The sequence below is a fragment of the Theropithecus gelada genome, chromosome 7b, assembly GCF_003255815.1.
Source record: "Theropithecus gelada isolate Dixy chromosome 7b, Tgel_1.0, whole genome shotgun sequence".
Taxonomy (NCBI): domain Eukaryota; kingdom Metazoa; phylum Chordata; class Mammalia; order Primates; family Cercopithecidae; genus Theropithecus; species Theropithecus gelada.
Genome location: NC_037675.1, coordinates 106,945,825 through 106,966,584, shown reverse-complemented (window position 1 = coordinate 106,966,584; position 20,760 = coordinate 106,945,825). Strand labels below are relative to the sequence as shown.

The 20,760-nt window shown below is 53.8% G+C and overlaps 1 protein-coding gene and 1 pseudogene across 2 annotated transcripts; both read right to left on the bottom strand.

Annotated features, from left to right (window-relative positions):
* Window positions 1-1,655: 1,655 nt before the first annotated feature.
* On the bottom strand, window positions 1,656-17,493 carry TEX22 (testis expressed 22). Its single transcript, XM_025392105.1, has 4 exons — window positions 17,405-17,493; window positions 16,591-16,779; window positions 3,999-4,127; window positions 1,656-3,830 (listed from the first exon to the last, which is right to left on the bottom strand). The coding sequence occupies exons 2-4, from the start codon at window positions 16,738-16,740 to the stop codon at window positions 3,651-3,653; spliced, it is 459 nt and encodes a 152-aa protein (XP_025247890.1). The 5' UTR covers window positions 16,741-16,779; window positions 17,405-17,493; the 3' UTR covers window positions 1,656-3,650.
* Window positions 17,494-18,240: 747 nt separating this feature from the next.
* Window positions 18,241-20,560, bottom strand: LOC112628830 (annotated as a pseudogene). The gene has a single exon (XR_003120485.1). The product of XR_003120485.1 is annotated as an uncharacterized LOC112628830 (transcript).
* Window positions 20,561-20,760: the final 200 nt, after the last annotated feature.

Genomic DNA, 20,760 nt, shown 5'->3' with positions numbered 1-20,760 from the left:
CCACAGCGCCGGACCATCGTAAGGAGACTTTTAAACTTGAGGTGAAGAAGCATTCATCTGCTTTTAGCAATTTTTTTCTTTAAATATTTAAAAGTGTATAAGTAGCAGCTCGACACGTATTTCTGTATTTCCATTACATCCTTTTATCTCCCCATATACATTTAGAAATATCTGGGATAACCTTCAGGTAATGTTAACAGCTGTTATTCCAGGGAGGACACTGTGGGTGCGTTTTTAAAGCTGTATTCGTTGCTGTATTAATAGTAAGCGGTGTTTCTGCAAAGCCAAGGAAGGTGTTTCTCCAGCGGGGCAGCGCCGGGCATTGTCTGGTGCGCAGAGGCAGGCCGCGAACTACATCTCCCAGGCGCCCCGCGCCCCCGCCCGCGCGGCTCCTGCTGTGGTGCCAGAGCGGCCTTGGCTCGGTCCGGAGCCAGCCAGAATCACAATTCGAATCAGGCGTGGGAAGCCCGGGGGACCACGCGGCCAACCCTGGGGGGACCTGCGAGCCGGAGACCGCGTCCCCGGGAGCCCCCAAACGCTACCCCGCGCGGCCGCCCGTGGCGCTGCGGAGGCCTGTGGGTGGGGAGGCGCAGTGGCGGCCGGGGCGACGGCCTAAGCACCTCACTGCTGCTGCGATACTTCGGGAGATCCTCACGCCCCTCCCAGGATCCTTCCCACTCCCGAGACTGCTTCTTCCGTCCCCTTGATTCCACGCGCCTCGGAGACCCGCCCTCTGCCGTCCCGAGACGAGCGTGCCCCTCTCCTTGCAAGGTGGGCTTCACATGCGCTCCCGCCCCACGAACCCTCCTCTGCCCCAGGGTTTCCTGCCGGGCCCTCGTGGTTTGGGGCTGCCCGTGCACTTCGGGATCCTGAGCAGCACAGCACCCCCGCCTCTACCCACCAGATGCCCGCAGCCCCTGTGGAAGGCAGAATGCCCCTCCCACAGATACTTGTGCACAAATCCCCAGAACCTTGGGGCAGGCTGGGTTAAGTGGGTTAAGTGGCAGGTTAGGAAGGGCGCTAACCAGTTCACCCGAAAGCAAGCAGGCGACCCTGGATCTTCCGGGTGGGCCCAGCGTCACCACAAGGGTGTTTCAGGGTGCAGGAGGGAGGCAGAGGAGAGGTGGGCAGAGAAGGGCAGGGCAGAGAGGGGCACTGCCGCTCCAAAGGAGACCAGAACTACCAGTCAAGGAATGTGGGCAGCTTCTTGAGGCTGGAAAAATCAGGGAAACAGAGTCTCCCCTGGCGCCTCCAGAAGGAACAGAACTCTGCCAACCCCTCATTCTGAGCCCAAAGATACCCATTTTGAACTTCTATAAAACTTAGCTAATAAATTAGTGTTGTTTTAAAACACTCAAAGCCAGGCACCAGTGGAACACTCCTATAGCCGCAGCTACTCAGGAGACTGAGGCAAGATGATTGCTTGGGTTGAGGAGTTCAAGACCAGCCTGGGCAACATACCATGACTGTTTCTCTACAAAAACTTAAAAAAAAAAAAAAGCCGGGTGTGGTTGGATGCGCCTGCAGTCCCAGCTACCCAGGAGGCCAAGGTGGGGGGATCACTTGAGTCCAATAGTTCAAGACCAGCCTAGGCAACATAGAAGCCTGCCCCCCCACCTCCACCACCACCAAAAAAAAGAAAAACCAAAACCTACTGAATTTGTGGCAATTTTTATGGCAGCTACAGAAAACTAGTACACAAATCCCAGTTGTGACAACCCAGGCAGTCTCCAGGCACTGCCTCTGTCCTGGCACCACCTCTGTTGGAGAGGCCTGTGCGTCTCAGTGCCAATACCCTGCTGCCGGCTGGCCCTGTGGCCACCTTACCCACCAGGAGGTCGGCTCTGGGCCTCAGCCTGAAGGAGGCCAGGGTTTTGCCTCTGCTGCCACCATGGGGGAGGCGCTCTGTAGGGAGACCTCATGGAGCAGAGAGGGCAACCATCCCAGCATCGCCAGCGTCCTGGACCACCACCCTCTGACTGCCGCCTCAGGAGACACCCAAACGAGGGCAGGAGAGCTGGCGGGATGAGCCCAGCCCATCCCCAAGTCACAGTCATAACGAGGGGTCCTTCAAAGTCACCCAGGAACAGAGGACTGCCCAGCTCGCCATCCCCATGGCAACTGCTTACCTGTCAGCTCCGCTCTGCCCTGTTTACACCTCGGGATGCAGGGCTCACCTGCATCTTCCTGCCTGGCATGGAGCTGGGCCCATAGGACCCCATTCCCCATATCATCATCAGGGACCTCAGAGGGGGTGGGTCATTATGGCCCCAATGCCCTGCCCAAAACTCACCACACCCTTAAGGACACCTGCTCTAGCCCCTGGAGGATCTGCCCTCCACCCACCTACCCTAGGGCTCCTGAGAAATGCAGAGGATCCCTAGGGTGCACCAAATGACATTCAGAGGACTTGGGAGAGAAGGGGGGCACCTGGCTGTGTAATCTTGGAAGACTTCCCGAAGGAGGAGGGAACTTCACTGAGTCTTACAGTAAGAAGGGGACACAGGCAGGTGCAGAGGATTCAAGTCGGGCCAGGGATCCAGTGTCAGGGCAGCAGGTGGCTTCTCAGCAGTGGGAAGGGGAGGGGTGGAGGCCAGGGGGGCAGCACAGCTAGCATGTGTGTGTCTGGTGGTCCAGGCCACCGCACAGGTCCAGCTCCTGCCCTCACCTGGGGCCCAGGAGTGATCACCTCCACTTGCCCCAAAGCCTCCTCCACTTAGCCACCTCCACAGAAGCCCAGTCAGGCCCCTAACCGTCAGTCACAGAGTCCAGGGCCCTTTCCCCACCCCCACTCACCCCGGGCTGGGAACCCATGCTCACAGCCCTCCTGCCCCGCCTCCCAATCCAGTCCTCCTGCAACTTAGTATCCCCAAAATGCAGCTGGGACACCACCCTTCCGAGGGCCCTGCAGCCTGGAAACAAGGCAGTCACCCAGTGGACCATGGCCCACAGGCCCCTGCTCCAGCCAACTCTGCAGCTGACAGGTAAGCAGTTGCTCAGACCCCCTGTGTAGGCTACCCCCTTGGCCCTCGGCCACCACCAGCATCGCTGTCCAGAGGCCAGGAGGCAGCTCTGCCTCCAGACAGCCTCTCTCTAAGCTGGGCACCGTATTGGGTCCCTGGGCTTGCTGCTCCCCACCACAGCACCCCTGGGATCCCGTGCGCCCTTCTGGGTCTTCAGAGGCAGGACCCAATGTGAGACCCCACCCTCTGGAGAACTGTCCCTGGCCCATCTCACAGCCTGGTGCAGGCAGGTACCCAGTTCCCCAGACCAGGCCAGCAAAGGAGCTGAGTCTCCAGGCAGCGCCTGCCGCTGGGGCCTCCCAGGACACCAGTGCACCTCAGACAGGCCCAGGTACCCCGAGGCCTCCTCTCAGCGGTCCCGAGGGCAAGCTCCTGCTACCCAGACCTTGCCAGAGCCCCCTCAAACTGACCCGGGGCAGTACTTCCCTCCCCTAGATGGCCTCCGATAGCCCCTAGCCCGGTCTCCAAGGCCTCAGGAGCTGCAGGCTGTCCGGAGCCAGGTTCTGCCTGACCATCATGGGTGGTCGTGATAACCCCGGTGGGGCACAAAGAAGGCGCAGAGGCTGCCCCCACCCTGGGCCCCCAAGGAAAGGCACTGGAAGACACACAATGGGCTGAGTCGGGCTCTTAGGAAGGGGGTGACCTCGAGGCCCGGGCCTCGAAAGTCGCATTATGCCAGAAAGGCGCACTCCGCGCCAGGAAGGCCTGGAAGGCGTTGGTGGACTCGGTGGACCTCAGCGGGTGGGGAAACAGCACGTCCTTGTCCACGTCCTCTGACACCAGCTGGGCTACCATCTGCACGATGTCCTGCGGGCGAGGGTGGGTCAGGGAGCCTTGAGGGGCGGGAAGGGGATAAGGGTGGGGCCCGGGAGCTGCAGGGTAAAGGGCCCAGTTGGACTGAGTCCAGGGAGGCGAGGTGGAGGGGCGGGGCGGGGCGGGGCTGGGACCCGGCTGGGAGGACCCGCCCCCGCGCACCCTGCAGTGTAGCGGGGCCCCGGCGGCGCCCGGCCTCTCCCGGCCGCCCAGCATGGCCAGCCGCCGGCGCTCGTCGATGCTGACGCTCCAGTGGCGGCCCGGGCGCCTGCGCTCCGGCGGCTCGCACACCTGCGGGGAAAGGGCAGCGGGTCGGCGAGGGCCTCGGCGCCAGCTCCCCTTTGCCGCTCCTACCCAGCACGCGCTGACCCTCAGAGCTGGCTCCCTCAGCGGCCAGGGGGCACTTTCTAAAGCGCCGTCTGCTTAGCCTCCCGCTGCTCCAGCGCCAGCTCCCGGCGCGGGGCCTCAGGCCGTGTGGCCCTCTGTGGCTTAGGACAGTAATCTGTGCCAGGACACCCCCAACCCAGTACGTGCCCGGCTTCATGTACAGCGGGGCTGCCTCTGGACTGCTTAGTCCTCACGGCCGGCCCCCCGCTTGACCGGCAGGAGGACCCCTGGAGCTCGAACACACTGTTGTGTGCCTCAGGAAAGGCAGGACTAAGGCCAGCTCCAGACCGCCCTTCTCCCCAGACCCCTCTGAAATGATCATAAAGAGAGTAAGGGAGAAAATAAAGATGAATCCATAGACAAAAGACCAGCGCCAGTGGAGGAGGGCCCCTGGCAGGGTACAGGAGACTGGAAGGCAGGGACCAGCTGGAGGAGCTGTGGGAGGGCCACAGGGAAAGGTCAGAAACAGGTGGGGTCCCCGGGACAACCCCCATCCCCCAAGAGGGAACTTCCCATGTAGGCTGCAGGAGACGGTTCCTCCAGACTGTGCTCAGCTTGAAGTCCACCATCCTCCAACTCCCTCACCAGAGGGAAGGGGAGAGGGGAGAGAAGGCAGTGCCATGCTAAGAGTGGGATTCATGCAAAATCGAGGTGAATTCTCATTCCTCAAAACACTAAAAACAGAACTGCCACGGGATTCAGCAATTCTGCTTTGGGGTATATACCCAAAAGAGCTGAAAGCAGGAAGGCGAACAGATGTGTGCACTCCGACGGGGAATGTTCACAGCAGTGGTCATTATTCACAACAGCGAAAATGTGGAAGGAATCCAGGTTTCCACAATGGATGAATGGATAAACAAAATGTGGCAGATCCAGAAAATGGAATATTATTAAGCCTTAAAAAGTAAAAAGGGCCCGGGCGTGGTGGCTCATGCCTGTAATCCCAGCACTTTGGGAGGCCGAGACGGGTGGATCACAAGGTCAGGAGATCGAGATCATCCGGGCTAATACGGTGAAACCCTGTCTCTACTAAAAATACAAAAAATTAGCCGGGTGTGGTGGTGGGTGCCTGTAGTCCCAGCTACTCAGGAGGCTGAGGCAGGAGAATGGCGTGAACCCAGGAGGCGGAGCTTGCAGTGAGCCAAGATCGCGCCATCGCACTCCAGCCTGGGCGACAGAGCGAGACGTCTCAAAAAAAAAAAAAAAAACAAAAAAAAAAGTAAAAAGGCTAGCCGGGTGCGGTGGCTCACGCCTGTAATCCCAGCACTTTAGGAGGCCGAGACAGGCAGATCACCTGAGGTCAGGAGTTCAAGACCAGCCTGACCAACATGGAGAAACCCCGTCTCTACTAAAAATACAAAATTAGCCAGGCGTGGTGGCACATGCCTGTAATCTCAGCTACTCAAGAGGCTAAGGCAGGATAATCGCTTGAACCCGGGAGGTGGAGGTTGCACTGAGCCGAGATCATGCCATTGCACTTCAGTCTGGGCAACAAGAGCGAAACTCCGTCTCAAACAAACAAAGACAGGTAAGGAGGCTGGACGTGATGGTTCACATCTGTAATCCCAGCAGTTTGGGAGCCCAAGGCAGGAGGATTGCTTGAGGTCAGGAATTCTAAACCAGCCTGTGAGACCCCATCTCTACAAAAGAAAAATTAAAAAATTAGCCAAATTCAGTGGCACATGCCTGTAGTCCTAGCTACTGGGAGGCTGAGGCAGAGATCGCCTGAGCCAGGAGGTTGAGGCTGCAGTGAGCTGTGGTTTTGCCACTGCACTCCAGCCTGGGTGACAGAGTAAGACTCTGAAAAAAAAAAAAAAAAAAAGAAAAAAAGAAAGAGAAAGAAAGAAAAGGAAAGAAGGAAGGAGAAAGAGAGAATGAAAGAATGAACGAAAGAAAGAAAGGAAGGGAGAAAGAAAATGTAAGGAAATTCTGGCTGGGCACAGTAGCTGTAATCCAAGCACTTCAGGAGGCTGAGGAGGGACAATCGCTCAATCCCCTTGAACTCCCCAGGAGTTCAAGGCCACAGTGAGCTAGGATTGCACTACTGCACTCCAGCCTGGGCGACAGTGCAAGACTCTGTCTCAAAAAAAAAAAAAAAAAAAAGTCTTAATAGTCCAGGGCACCACCACACAGCAGCGCTGCAAGCCAGAAGGTAATGGACAATGCCTCAAAATCCTGAAAGAAAATTATTTCCCACCTTGTATCTCACCCAACCAAGGTGTCATTCAAGCATACAGGCAGAATAAAGATATTTTCACATCTTTAGAGTCTTCGAAACTTTCACATCCTCTGAACCCTTTTAGAGGAAGCTGCTGGATGTACTCCACCAAAACAAAGGACTACCCAGGGAGAGTAAGCCGGGGCCCAGGAAACAAGGGGCCCTGTAGACAGGAGGCAGATGGATTGTGGGGGAGTCTAGAAGGGAGAGGGAGTAGGGAAGCCTGCTCAGTGGCCCTGCCAGCTGGGCTGGTTGCTGGCAGTCCAGGGCTCCAGGAAGGCCACTGCCAAGGAGAAAACGCAGCTCCAGACGACCCAATGTGCAGGGGTCTGTGAGAGCAGAGTCCTAGATTTGTTGGAAGGTTTAGGAAAGAATAATCAGTTCATAGAAAATGGAGGAGAGAGGAGGAGGAGGGGGGCGGGTACACAACGATTTCCTCCAGGGAACACCAAAAGCAGCACAAAGGAAACACGGCCACCCCACGGTCACGATGCCACATGGTCACTGTAAAGCTAACAGTGGAACTGGGTTTCTGCTGAGTAGACAGAATGCTGGTGAGAGGATGGGGAAGGGGTGCTACACCCTTCGTCTCTGCAGTGGGGCATGGACAGAATGCAAGACAGAGGAATGAAAAGGAGGCAGTGCGGCCGGGCGTGGTGGCTCACGCCTGTAATCCCAGCATTTTGGGAGGCCAGGCTGGCGGATCACTTGAGGTCAGGAGTTCGAGACCAGCCTGGCCTACATGGTGAAACCCCGTGTCTACTAAAAATACAAAAATAAGCCCAGCATGGTGGCGTGCACCCATAATCCCAGCTACTTGGGAAGCTGAGGCAGGAGAATCGCTTGAATCCAGGAGGTGGAGGTTGCAGTGAGCCAAGATCACGCCATTGCACTCCAGCCTAGGCGACGGAGCGAGATTGTCTCAAAAACAAAAAACAAACAAAAAAACACAAAAATCAGCTGGGTGTGGTGGTGGGTACCTGTAGTCCCAGCTACTTGGGAGGCTGAGACAGGAGAATCACTTGAACCCCGGAGGCGGAGGTTGCAGTGAGCCAAGATTGCACCACTGCACTCCAGCCTGGCGATAGAGTGAGACTCTGTCGAAAGGAAAGGAAAGGAAAAAGGAAAAAGGAAAAAGGAAAGGAAAGGAGAGGAGAGGAGGCAGCATACCAGCAAAAGTGCACTTCTCACCTCAGCATGCAGGGACGTCTGCAAGGCTGAGTGTGGCTTTGGGGACTGCTGTTCTAAATATGTATGTTTTAACAAAAGTAACTTAAAATTAACAAAAATTAAGATTTAAGTAATGAGTAATACAACAGACACAGGAGAACATGTACAGAACTCTTTAACCCACAGAGAATCCATGTTCTTCCCAAACACACTCAACATGCACATGAGTTGGCCACAAACAAAACAGACCAATGCAGACAGAGCCCCAAAACAGATAGATCCCCATGCAGACAGACCTCTGTAACACAGACCTCAACGCAGACCCACAGATATACCCCAATGCAGACAGATCCCCGTAACACAGACCCCCATGCAGACAGATCCCCATAACAGATAGACCCCCATGCAGACAGACCTCCATAACAGACAGACCCCCACGCAGACAGACCCCCATAACACAGACCCCCATGCAGACAGACTCCCATAACACAGACAGACCCCCATGCAGACAGATCCCCATAACAGATAGACCCCCATGCAGACAGACCTCCATAACAGACAGACCCCCACGCAGACAGACCCCCATAACACAGACAGACCCCCACGCAGACAGACCCCCATAACACAGACAGACCCCCACGCAGACAGACTCCCATAACATAGGGTTCTGCAACTACAAAGTGACACAATTAGAAATTAATAGCAAAAGGATAACAAAACACTCCTGTTGACATGGACATTCCAAACCACCTTCTAATTAACTCCCAAGTGAAAAAGAAAATCAAGACTGAAATACCAATTTATTTAGAAACAAACAATGGCAGAGTGCAGTGGCTCTCGTCTATAATCCCAATGCTTTGGGAGGCCTAGGCAGAAGGATGGCTTGACCTCAGCAGAGTTCGACACTAGCCTGGGCAACATAGGGAGACCTCATCTCTACAAAAAATCATTAGCTGGGCATGGTGACGTGCACCTACAGTCCCAGCTATTTGGGAGGCTGAGATGGGAGGATCACTTGAGGCTAGGAGTTCAAGGCTGCAGTGAGCCGTGATAGTGCCGCACACTGCACTGTAGCCTAGGCAACACAGTGAGATCCTATCTCTAAAAAAATTTAAGAAATTGGCTGGGCATGGTGGCTCACGCCTGTAATCCCAGCACTTTGGGAGGCCAAGGTGGATGAATTGCCTGAGCTCAGGAGTTTGACACCAGCCTGGGCAACATGATGAAACCCCATGCCTACTAACATATAAAATATTAGCCAGGCATGGCTGGGCACAGTGGCTCACGCCTGTAATCCCAGCACTTTGGGAGGCCGAGGCAGGTGGATCACGAGGTCAGGAGATCGAGACCATCCTGGCTAACACGGTGAAACCCCGTCTCTACTAAAAATACAAAAAATTAGCCGGGCATGGTGGTGGGCGCCTGTAGTCCCAGCTACTCGGGAGGCTGAGGCAGGAGAATGGCGGGAACCCGGGAGGCAGAGCTTGCAGTGAGACAACATGGCGCCACTGCACTCCAGTCTGGGCGACAGAGCGAGACTCTGTCCAGAGTGGCGTGCACCTGTAATCCCAGCTACTCAGGAGGCTGAGACAGGAGCATTGCTTGAACCCAGGAGGTGGAGGCTGCAGTGAGCCAAGATTGTGCCACTGCACTCCAGCCTGGGCGACAGAGTGAGACTGTCTCAAAAAAAAAAATTTTGTTTTAAAGAAATTAGCCAGATATGGTGGCTGAGAAATGAACAGTGAAAGCAGGACACACCAAAACATGAGGTATGGTCAAAGCTGTGCTCTGAGAAACTAGAGCTTTAAACACATCTTTAGAAAAAGGTCCCCAAACCATAACCGTGCAAGTTATTTGAAAAGACAGAAAAAGAACAGCAAAACAAATGGTCTGAAAGCTTAAAGGTGAAATTAAGAAAGATTAATGAATAAATTAAAATTAAACAGTGAATAATGATCACAGTGGGTTCTCTGAAAAACCAATAAAAGACTCACTCTTTCCTTACCTCCTCACCAACTCCACATAGATCCACCTTTATACAATTTTTGCCAATTTCTTCACTGTTTCATGTTTTGCTTCATTTATTTATTTATTTAATTTTTGGAACTGCAAGTATGGAGACCTCATTCTTTCTTTTTTTCCTTTTTTTTTTTTTTTTGATACAGGGTCTTGTTCTGCCTCCTGAGCAGCTGGGAGTCTACAGTGGCACACCACCCTGCCTAATTTTTATTTTTTGCAGAGATAGAGTTTCACTATGCTGTCCAGACTAGTCTTGAACTCCTGGCCTTAAGTGATCCTCCTGCCTTGGCCTCCTGAAGTGTTGGGATTACAATGGTGAACCACTGTGCCTGGCCCACTTTTCTATTCAATTTTAAAAATAGTTTCCTCATTGCTTTCAAGCATCTCTTCATGGATTCTGGTTGGTAAACATTTGAATGTTATAAATATTACAACTATTTTCTTCCAGACTGTCGTTTAACATTTTTATGTTTTTGATTGCACAGAATGTTTAAAAACTCTGCAGTTAGATTTGTCAGGCTTTTCCTTCAAGGATTTTGTGTTTGGCCTACGAAAGGCGTTTATCACTTCCAGATCCTAAATATCCTCTCATATACTCTCAGTGCTTACATGGTTTGGGTTTAATGCTTTTTGCGTGTGCATTTTTTTGAGAGATGGAGCCGCAGTCTACCGTCTTCTAACTATACACAGAGTCACCCCGATAGCACTTATTGAAAGGTCTGTTTCTCACTACTCTGAAATGCCATGCTCAACACAAATTAAATCCCCACATTGATGCACACGCCGGTTTCCAGGCTACTTGTCCAGGCAGTGGTGTCTCTGCCACCCTCTGCCACAGGGCCACACAGTTTTAGTTGCGGGATCTGGTGTCGACAAGCCAGGCCTTGCTCTTATTTTCCAAAATTGTTGCATGGTTCCTTTTCCAAGTAAACATTTTAAAACATCTTTATTTTTTCAAATTATACTTTAATGAATATTAGCAATATCTTGTTTACTTCTGCATGCTTTTGAACTCTGAACAAAGCCACATGGCATGAATAATTTTGTCACCTTTTTGCCTCTTTCACTCAGGAATAGGTCTCAGACTCACACTCACGGCTGCATGCAACAGGCATCCACACAACCACATCCCCAAATCCGAGGTAAGTTTGCTGTTTGACAGAAAAATGCAATGTGAACTGATACACAGCTGTATGGTGTCCATCTTCACCATGCAGTTGGAATATTCCTGTGCTTACCCCTGCACATGTTCACAGCGCTACCGCTGACTTTGGTTGTTTTCAGCCCACTCTGACAGTGTCTGTTTTTTAACTGGAACACTTAGTCCACTTTCATTGACTGAATTAAATGACACGCCGGCGATTCTATCTGCCACCGTATCTCTTTCTGTTCTTCTGCTGTAAACAGTGAGGGCAGGCAAACTTATCTAAGTCCAAAGTTGACAAGCAACTCCATCTTTTTCTTTTTCTTTTTTTTTTTGGGGGGGGGGGGGTCAAGGTCTGGCTCTGTCGCCCAGGCTGGAGTGCAGTGGTGCAATCTCAGCTCACTGCAGTTTCTGCCTCACAGGCTCAAGTCATCCTCCTGCCTCAGCCTCCCAAGTAGCTGGGACTAAAGGTACATGCCACCATGCCTGGCTAACTTTTTGTATTTTTCTGTAGAGATGGGGTTTTGGCATGTTGCCAGGCTGGGTTCAAGCAATCCTCCCACCTTGACCTCCCAAAGTACTGGGATTACAGGTGTGAGCCACCATGGCCCACCCCCATCCTCTTCTCAAACAGAGGAACTTAGAACACCTCAGTTCCACTCACAGGCACCATCCTGACTTTATGCCATTGCAGGTACATATATTGATTGCATCCTTGTTTTTCTGTGCATGAGTGACATCCAGTGACTGTCAGTTTCAGTTTACTCACGCACTTCCTGCTTCCTCTCATGCTTTATCCATTTCAGACGTTCTGTGATCACTTTCATGATGCTTTGAGATCATTTCTTCAGAACTGAGGTGAGAGTGTGCCGGGGGCAAATTCTCTCTTTTATCATTTAAAAACTTTATTTATTTAGCCTTTTTCGTATAAACCATTTTTGCTAGGCCTAATATTCAAGGCTGAGCATGGCTTCCCCTGAGAATAGGCACACTACTGCTCTACCGTGACGAGCTCCCGTGGCTCCTTTGAAGGTTCTGTCTTCCCGCTCGAATTGCTTCTGAGGTTTTTGTCTCTGGCATTCTGCAATTTCACTATTATGCTTCTCAATACATAATCTTTTAAAGCCTATAGACTAAATGACTGCCTGTGAGAGCTATCCTCCAAGATGGCATCCGATGATTCTCACCTCCTGGTATTCATGCCCTTGTGTCATCCCTTCTCACATTAAATAGGATCACCAGTGTATCCAAAAAGGACACTGTAGAAGTGTGACTTCCTAGGTTAAGTTATGGAAGTCATTGCGGCTTCCAGCTCACTCTCTCTCCAAGTGCTCTCTCTCTCTCCAAGCACTCACTCTGGGGGAAGCCAGCCACCGTACTGAGGATACTGAAGCTGTCCTATGGGGAGATGCACGTGGTGAGGAGCTGAGCCTCCTGCCAGCCCCTATCATGGACTTGCCAGTCACGTGAGTGAGCTGCCGTGGAAGCAGTCTTCAGCCTTCCTCAAACTTTGAGATGACTGAAGCGTTGGCTGCTATCTCAACTATAAGCTCCCGAGAGATCTCAAACCAAAGCCACAGCTAAGCAGCTCCCAAATTTCTAACCTACAGAAACTAAGAAACTGTTTTAAGTTTAAGAACCTACAGAAACTGTTTTAAGTTGCTAAGCTCTGGGGAAATTTGTCATGCAGCAATGGATAACTAATACATGGCCAAAGGCTGGCTATGGTGGCTCATGCCTGCGATCCCAGCTCTTTGGAAGGCCAGGAGTTAGAGACCAGCCTAGGTAACGTAGTGAGACCCTGTCTCTAATCTTTTTTAAAAAGTAAACTAGTAATACATTTCCAGAATCACCATATACATTTAAAATGAAATTTTCAAGATTCATGAAGTCTGTTTTTTTAAAAAACACTGAATTGTTTTTCAGAAGCCTGACACGTTTAAAATGTTACATCTTGCTGGGCGCAAAGGCTCATGCCTGTAATCTTAACACTTTGGAACATATGGAAGATCCCACGAGCCCAGTTCAAGACCAAACCAGGCAACATAGTAAGACTCCGTCTCTACAAAACATTTTTAAAAATTAGCTAGGCATGGTGGCACACCACTGTGGTCCCAGCTACTTGGGAGGCTGAGGTGGGAGGATAGCTTGAGTCCAGGAGGTCCAGGCTGTAGTGAGCTGATATTAGAGAAACAGGAGTCTAGGAGAGCCAGGATAACGTCACTTTATGTTCAACTCCATCTTGAGACTAATAGAGCACATTCCTTGCAGGTCACAACCATGGCCCTAAGATGTTTACAGCTAAGGAAGCAGCTTGGTAATGCCTACAAAGACAAACTCCTATAAAAGGAAGTTTAGATGTCCCAATACCCACAATAATATATGCTTTCCAGATAATTATAGTTATAGTTATGCTTTAATGTACTTGCACACTAAAATGTCAAATCCTTTTTAAATCAATAGAATAATAAATCGTTATGCTGTCAGCTCACCCACACCTAGGCACAGCTTAGTTTAGTCTTTACATAGATAAAACCTCGATTAAAGAAAAACTTAAAGCAGGTCTGTTCCTCTGCTTGCTTGTTGAGGATGCCCTGCTCTGCAATGGAGCGGCTTTTTTTTTTTTTTTTTTTTTTTTGAGACGGAGTCTGGCTCTGTCGCCCGGGCTGGAGTGCAGTGGCCGGATCTCAGCTCACTGCAAGCTCCGCCTCCCGGGTTTACGCCATTCTCCTGCCTCAGCCTCCCGAGTAGCTGGGACTACAGGCGCCCGCCACCTTGCCCGGCTAGTTTTTTGTATTTTTTAGTAGAGACGGGGTTTCACCGTGTTAGCCAGGATGGTCTCCATCTTCTGACCTCGTGATCCGCCCGTCTCGGCCTCCCAAAGTGCTAGGATTACAGGGTTGAGCCACCGCGCCCGGCCGGAGCGGCTTTCGATAAATAATCTCTTCTCACTGCACTCTGCAGCTCGCCTCAAATTCTTTCCTGCATGAGATCCAAAAACCCTCTTGGGGTCTGGATGGAGACCCTTTTTCCAGTAACGCTGTGATCATGCCACTGTACTCCAGCCTGGTGACAGAGCAAGACCCTGTACACCTGTGAAATCTGCCCATCCAATATGATAAAAAATTTCCATGAGGAGCTCTACATGCTATTCAGTAACATTTTAAAGTGTTCTTCATAAAGGAATTGAAAAATAACAGGTTTATTTCTAAGAACTTCATGGCTCCTGTTGCTAAATTGAATGGTATCCTTTGTTTCCATTCCATTTTCTAGTTGTTTTTACTGTGTTGAAAAGTTGTGAATGGTGATCACATATCCAAACTCCCTCTTTTATCCATACTCATGTTTCTTAAATTGGATTTTCCAAGTAGGTAACATATTAGCTGCAAACAGTGATTTTCATCTTTTTAGATATTTATACAACATCTCATTTTCTTGATTTATTGTACAGGCTTCGATTTCCAGAATACTGTTTATTTACTTTTTTGAGACGGAGTCTCCCTCTGTCGTCCAGGCTGGAGTGCAGTGGTGGAATCTCGGCTTACTGCAACCTCCAACTCCCGGGTTCAAGCAATTCTCCTGCCTCAGCCTCCCAAGTAGCTGGGATTACAGGCACCCACCACCATGCCCAGCTCATTTTTGTATTTTTAGTAGAGACAGGGTTTCACCACATTGGCCAGGATAGTCTCCAACTCCTGACCTCAGGTGATCCGTCCACCTTGGCCTCCCGAAGTGCTGGGATTACAGGCGTGAGCCACCGCACCTGGTGATTTTTTTTAACGTCACAGTGGTATCATGCATCCATCTGCTTGCAGCTAAAATACTTCCACTGGTGGTCACTGCAAGCTCTTGAGAGCTCCCCTCCGTCAGGCTACAGAGATGTCCATCTCTTCCCACCTTATCCAGAACCTACAGGTTTCTATACTTCTTTTGTTCTTAAGGAAAGATACTGGAATTTATTAGTATTACTTTTCAACATCTATTGAGATAATCACGTGATTTTCCACCGGTTGTTAATGAACTTTATTTATAGATTTCAAAATTTCTTTGTCCTTGGGTTACAATCTTCTTTTATTTACAATTTCATTTATTCCATATACATTCATTGAGCACCTACTATGTGTCAGGCACTGTCCTAAGCACTGGGACAGAGCTGAGAAGAGACACGTGCCTGCTCTCCTGGCAGGTGGAAGTGTGCAAGACCCATCCTTATGGCTATGAAACTCAGCATTTCAGGTGCTGCTGGATTTGATCCAGTATTTACTCAGGATTTTTCAGTATATGCCCACAGGTAGACTGGCATATTGCCTTCTCTTTTTCCTTCTCTCCCTCTGCTCTCTTCTGGTACTGGTATTGGGTGATACCAGCTCCATACCAGAAGTGGCTCTGGGCAGGTGAAGCTTCACCAATGAGGATGACTGATTTCTTGTTTGGGAGTGCCCACCTGTAAAGTCATCTGGGCACCCACATTTTTTAGGGAAGATTCCCTGTCCCCAAACTAAAAACCTGCCAGTCAGCAGAGATGCACCCATGCCCCTTTCCATCCTTGGCCAACAAACTCATTCTTCCACTGCTCGCCGGCCCTCGGAGGCCTTCAGCCCACTCTCCTGCCTCCCAGCCTTGTCCTCAACCACCATAACCCATAGCCACCAGTCCATCTCTTGGAACTACAAATACAGCCTGGCTGCCCCTGCCCAAGAGCCACCGGGTCCCTGTGTCCTTGCAGGATGTGGGTCCAATACACACTCCTCCTGCACCCACATCCCTACCCCTTCAGACACAGTGCCCTGTCCCCAGCCCTGTGCAGGACAGAAGCCTCACAGCCCCTGGACCTCCTCTTGAGCAGCCCTCACTAGACAGGTGACCTATGTGTGTTTATAGCCTGGACTGCCTGTCATGAGATGTTTGCCTCCCAAAAGCCACTGCGTCTGCTGGTTTGGTCACCCCACTCCCCAGCACTTGACACCGTCATAGGGGTCTTGAAGGCATTTGGGCCTGAAGGACATGACTGAGAAGGTACAAAGGGACCTCAGTGGGCAGCCCTAGGAACACACGCAGACACGCCTGTGTGCATGGCTCAATGAGCTCCCCACACTGAACTGGCCGCATGACCAGCGCCAGCTGCCAAAGTATTGCCAGTGCCCAGAAGCCCCTGCACCCATCTTGCCACAGCCTAGAGCCATCTCTGAGCCTGGCTTTGAACCTTCCAAAAGTGGAACCACACAAGTGGGGTTCTGGCTTCCTCTGCCCTCAGAGAACATCCTGGGGCTCAACAGCTACATTCTATCAATCTCACTACTGGGCCTGGCACAAGCCTGCAGCTCACTGTCCAGCAACAGAGAGACCAGGAGATGCTTCTGGTTTGAGGAGTCACAAGCAAAGCCTCTCCCAATATTTTGTTTTTGTCAAATCCTCCTGACCGCTGACCCACCTGGTTGGGAGGACGCCACCCCTGCTGGGGACCTTGCTTTCCCTCCCGCTTCTTGCCACCTTCAGCCTGGGGTGGGGGACACTGGGCAGGGCTGAGGGAAGTGTGTTGCCTTGCCTCCTTCCTGGCCTTAGAAGAGCTCTCTACAGAGCCCAGCAGAGGCCAGTGGCCCACGGTTCTGGAGGCAAGAGGGATGCAGGTCCACCTTGGTGCTCGTCCAGGGCCATGGGGGAAGACAGCCTCCTGAGTTCAACCGTCTGTTTCTCATCAGTCCCCACTCAGCCCTCCCCTGAGGCTGCCCATCACGGCCAGCCTGGAGTTTCCAGGGAGAGCGGCCTCAGGTGGGCTGGGGACAGGAGGGTGGCCTTGGCCAGGGTTTCCTGCTTACCCAGTCCTGAGTCTGCAGTCCCTGCTGAGCGCTGCTCTGGGTACTGGGCTGGCCCCAGGATGCTGTCGGGCCCAGTGGGGGTCGCCTGTGCTCTTGGGAGAGGTGCAACTCCAGCTTCTTCCCCTGAGGGGACAGCTTCCTGCTGTCCATCTCTAGCCCTAGTAGGCTGCTTGTCCACACCTCTGAGATCTGGGGGAACGAGCAGCATGAGGTGGGGTGGAGCCCAAGGCCACCCATGTGCCCACCAATACCTGAGTCCCTGGGGGCAGATGGTGGCAGTGTCAGGGTCTGCTAGGGTCACCTTCCAGTCAATGGTCAGGCATCACCGACCCCTCTGCGGAGAGTGGATCCCCTCAGCTCCCGCCGCAGCTCTTCACACCAGCCTCCCAAACTGTCCCCTGCCGACTCCACCCCGGGAGCCCGGTCACCCTTCGGCAGCCTCCCGCACGGACGCCACGCCTCTGCCAGCCCCCTCAAACGGTTCCAGGGGCATCAGTCCTCAGCCAGCACTGTGGGCACGCTCTCAAGGAAAGGCCCAGAGCTCTTGCCACCGCCCTGCTCCCGACCCTGAGACCTCCCGTCTACACGGCCCAGGCCTCACCCCAGGCCCAGCCCCGAGCCCTTACGTGCCCGCCCTCTCCGAGGGGGTGGGTCTGCGCGGCCGAGGTCTGCGGAGAGACGGGGGAGGAGGGCTCAGGAGGACACAAGCTGGAGGCCGGGGGCACTCTGGGGTTCGGCGGGGGGCGGGGCACACGGGAACGGCGGTCAGAGGTCGGGGGTACGCGGGCGTCCGAAGATAGAAGGAGGAGCAGGCCCGCCGCAGATGGAGGGGCCACAGGGTAACCGGTGAGGTCCACCGCAGGTGGAGAAGGCCCAAGGGGCCGGCACCTCTCCCGGAACTTCCGCTACGACCGGCCCCGCCCCCGCCGGTTCCGCTTCCGGTCTGCGCTGCGCCTGCGTTCTGGTCTCAGTTGCGGCGGGTAGGGGGTGGGGGCAGCCTCGGGGTCCCCGGCGCATAAGCGGGTCTATCGCAGCTACCGCCCTGCGGGCTCTTCCTGGCGTCAGCCTCCGGGATCTCCTGAAGCGCAGACCTGAACTTGGGGTTTGTCGGCCCGAGCCCCTTTCGGACCTGCGTCCTTCCCGCGGCGCCATACCGCTTCGCCTCGGGCCACTTCCGCGCGCGGGGCCGCAGGGCTGTGGCGGGGCGGACCTAGGACAGGGTGCGTGGGCGGGAGGGAGGCGCTGCTCCGCCGCGTGCCCCCAAGGGGTGGACGGCCGAGAGAATCACACTGCAGGCGGGGCCGGCCCCTCCAGGTTTATTAGTGTTGCATCAGCACCTTAAAATAGTCCACACGGTCACGTACGTGACATTAGAATCCGTTCCCCAAAAAGCTATTTACATTAATCCCGGGTTTCATTAAAAAAAAAGAAAAACTAGCAACACATACATCCTAGAAACCAAACAATGCACAATGAACCGCATGGGGGTCTGCAGAAACTACAGTGGTGCCTCTTTGGCCCGCAGGGTCAGACTCCAGAGGTGCCCAGCAAGCCCAGCTCTCAGTCCCCTGCAGGCCGCACACCCGCGGACGACAGGACAGGTCTCGGGGAGAGGGCGGCTCAGGAACAGGAGTGGGTCTGGCAGCCTGGCCCTCGGAAGAAGCGGCCTGGTCATTTTCATGAGGAATTCATTCCCGGAGGAAGGCGAGAGGCACTCAGATCTTTCCATCTGGGAATGAGGACGGTGTGGCAAGGCTGCCAGTCCCCTGCAGAGACACCCCCAGCTCCCATCCAGGGGCCCTCTCCTGCCCCAGCTCTGGCCGAGGCACTGAACCAGGACACTGGCCTGCGTGCCCAGAGACAGTGACCAAGGGGACCAACATGGAAGAGGAAGGCAGCAGGCCAGATTGCAGGGCGGGACTGGCCCACAACTGGTCTGGGCAAGGGTGGGGTCTGTCTACGTAATAGTGGACAGTGGCCACAGGCCTGAGGGGCGCCTCTGTGGTGACTGATTAACCTTTGAGACTGATGGGGCTGAGCCTAGCTCTGCAAGGGGTGGCCTCCTGTCCTGCTGTCCTGTGAGGCCAGTCCACGGCCAAGGTCTGGGGGGTGTGCACACCTCACACACACCCCCTCCCCCCGCCCTTACCACACTGGCTGTCAGATGGCTTTGGTTTCTAGTTGTCCTTGGTGGGACAGAGTGCTCCTCCATGCACCCTCAGAACAGCTCTGTGAGGTAGGCAGGGGAAACACGACCATCCTGTGTAACCAGTGGGAAAACCGAGGCACAGAGGGCTGGCACAGCCCAGGTCTTGTCTGCCCAACCTCTCTGGTCCTGGGCATGGTGGGGGGGATGGGCCGTGGGGCTCTTGGGTGCAGGGCAGACCCACAGGCCAGCAGCAGGCACAGGGAATGCCACCAGAACCCCCACCTGCTGGATGGAGACTCTGCCCATGCTCTCCCCTTTCGTGGGTTAAGGATGGAGCTGTGGAGCCAGGCGGGGAGGTTGTAGGGTAGGGAGGAGGGCTCCAGGAAAGGGGCTGCCCACAGCCATGTTGCACTAGGCAGCCTCTGGCCCCTTCCTCTAAAACCTACTCCGAGGCCAGAAAGCCACAGCAAGGATGTTTCCGCCTTCATCTCCCTACTGAGTGTGACCTTTGGGAAAGAAACTGCAAAAGCAGGCAGGATGTGGTGACTCATGCCTGTAATTCCAGCACTTTCGGAGGCCGAGGTGGGCGGATCACTTGAGGTCAGGAGTTCGAGACCATCCTCGCCAACATGGCAAAACCCCGTCTCTACTAAAAATACAAAAAATTAGCCGGGCATGGTGGTGGGCGCCTGTAATCTCAGCTACTCAGGAGGCTGAGGCAGGAGAATTGCTTGAACCCGGGAGGTGGAGGTCATGAGTGAGCTGAGATCATGCCACTGCACTCCAGCCTGGGCAATAGAGCAAGACCCCGTCTCAAAAAAAAAAAAAAAGAAACTGGAAAAGCAGAAAAACAGATGCTCTGCAGCCCAGTGCGGGGGCGGCTGGAACGAGATGGTCAGGGTCCCACCTCTTTGAGTGTTGCCGGGGTCAGAGGCCATCAGCCGGGGGCCCACACCCTCACCCTAGACCCCTCTTAGGGCAAAGCCTGAAGCCAGGATTCAATGGGAGGCCTTCCTACCCCTCCCCGACCCTGGGGTGTGCCCCAGGGTCCTGGTCCCAGGTGAACCTGGAGGCCCTGGTGTGGAAGGGCTCTGGTTGGGAGGGGCTGGGGCTCTGCCGCAGCCCTGCACACAGGCTACCTCTGAGGCCTGAACCCCGGGGCCTGAGGCTGCACCCCAGGTCACATCCTGGCCCCTCGCCACAACAAAAGCACCCTGTTCAGCCACCTGGGGGGGGTGGCCAGGAAGAGCAGGGGGTCACAAATAAGAAATATGGGCCATCTCTCAGGCCAGCAAGGGTAGAGACCCCTCCAGCCCAGGCTTGAGGCCCACCCTGCCCTGCGTTTACCAGCTTTCTTTCTGAGCATAGCCTTGTGCAGTGCTCCATCTTATGAAACCAGGCCAAGAGCCCCCAGTGGCGACTAGGGTCCCTGGGAGGGCCCCAGCTTCCCCAGCTCCTATGGAGACCCCAGAGTGCAGGCTTGCTGGGGAGAAGCAAGACTGATGGGGCAGGTGTTGAGGTCAGGGAGGCCCCTCTCCTGCTGTGTGGAGGACATGGAACCCACACACAACACGGGACCCAGCGCTCTCTGAGGGCTGTGGCCTGGAGAGCCTCCCAGGCCCTGCACAGGGTACCTGGCTGCACCCACGACTCCAGAGTGCCAGCCCCTCTGGTCAGACCATCCTGTTGGAATCTTCATAGGCCACAGTGTTGCAGCAAGTGACACAAACACACCTGGACGCCTGCCCCACATTCACCAAAACCTGAATCTCAACCCAAATACCCACATGGCTGGCCTCAGATATACCCACTGGGGTAGAGTGGGAGGAAGCGGCCCCCACCTCAGGCCAACACCAGCAGCATCTCACTGTGTAAGAAGCTGGGCTCTGGGCCGGGCGCGGTGGCTCAAGCCTGTAATCCCAGCACTTTGGGAGGCCGAGGCGGGTGGATCACGAGGTCAGGAGATCGAGACCATCCTGGCTAACATGGTGAAACCCCGTCTCTACTAAAAATACAAAAAA

What these genes read in the sequence shown, in the direction of transcription:
- TEX22 (XM_025392105.1), bottom strand. Translation starts at nt 16,740, where the DNA reads ATGGACAGCAGGAAGCTGTCCCCTCAGGGGAAGAAGCTGGAGTTGCAC. An exon ending in GACTGCAGACTCAGGACTGG is followed by an intron (nt 4,128 to 16,590) that starts GTAAGCAGGAAA and finishes CTTTCCCCGCAG; the next exon opens with GTGTGCGAGCCGCCGGAGCG. An exon ending in GGGCCCCGCTACACTGCAGG is followed by an intron (nt 3,831 to 3,998) that starts GTGCGCGGGGGC and finishes CCTCGCCCGCAG; the next exon opens with GACATCGTGCAGATGGTAGC.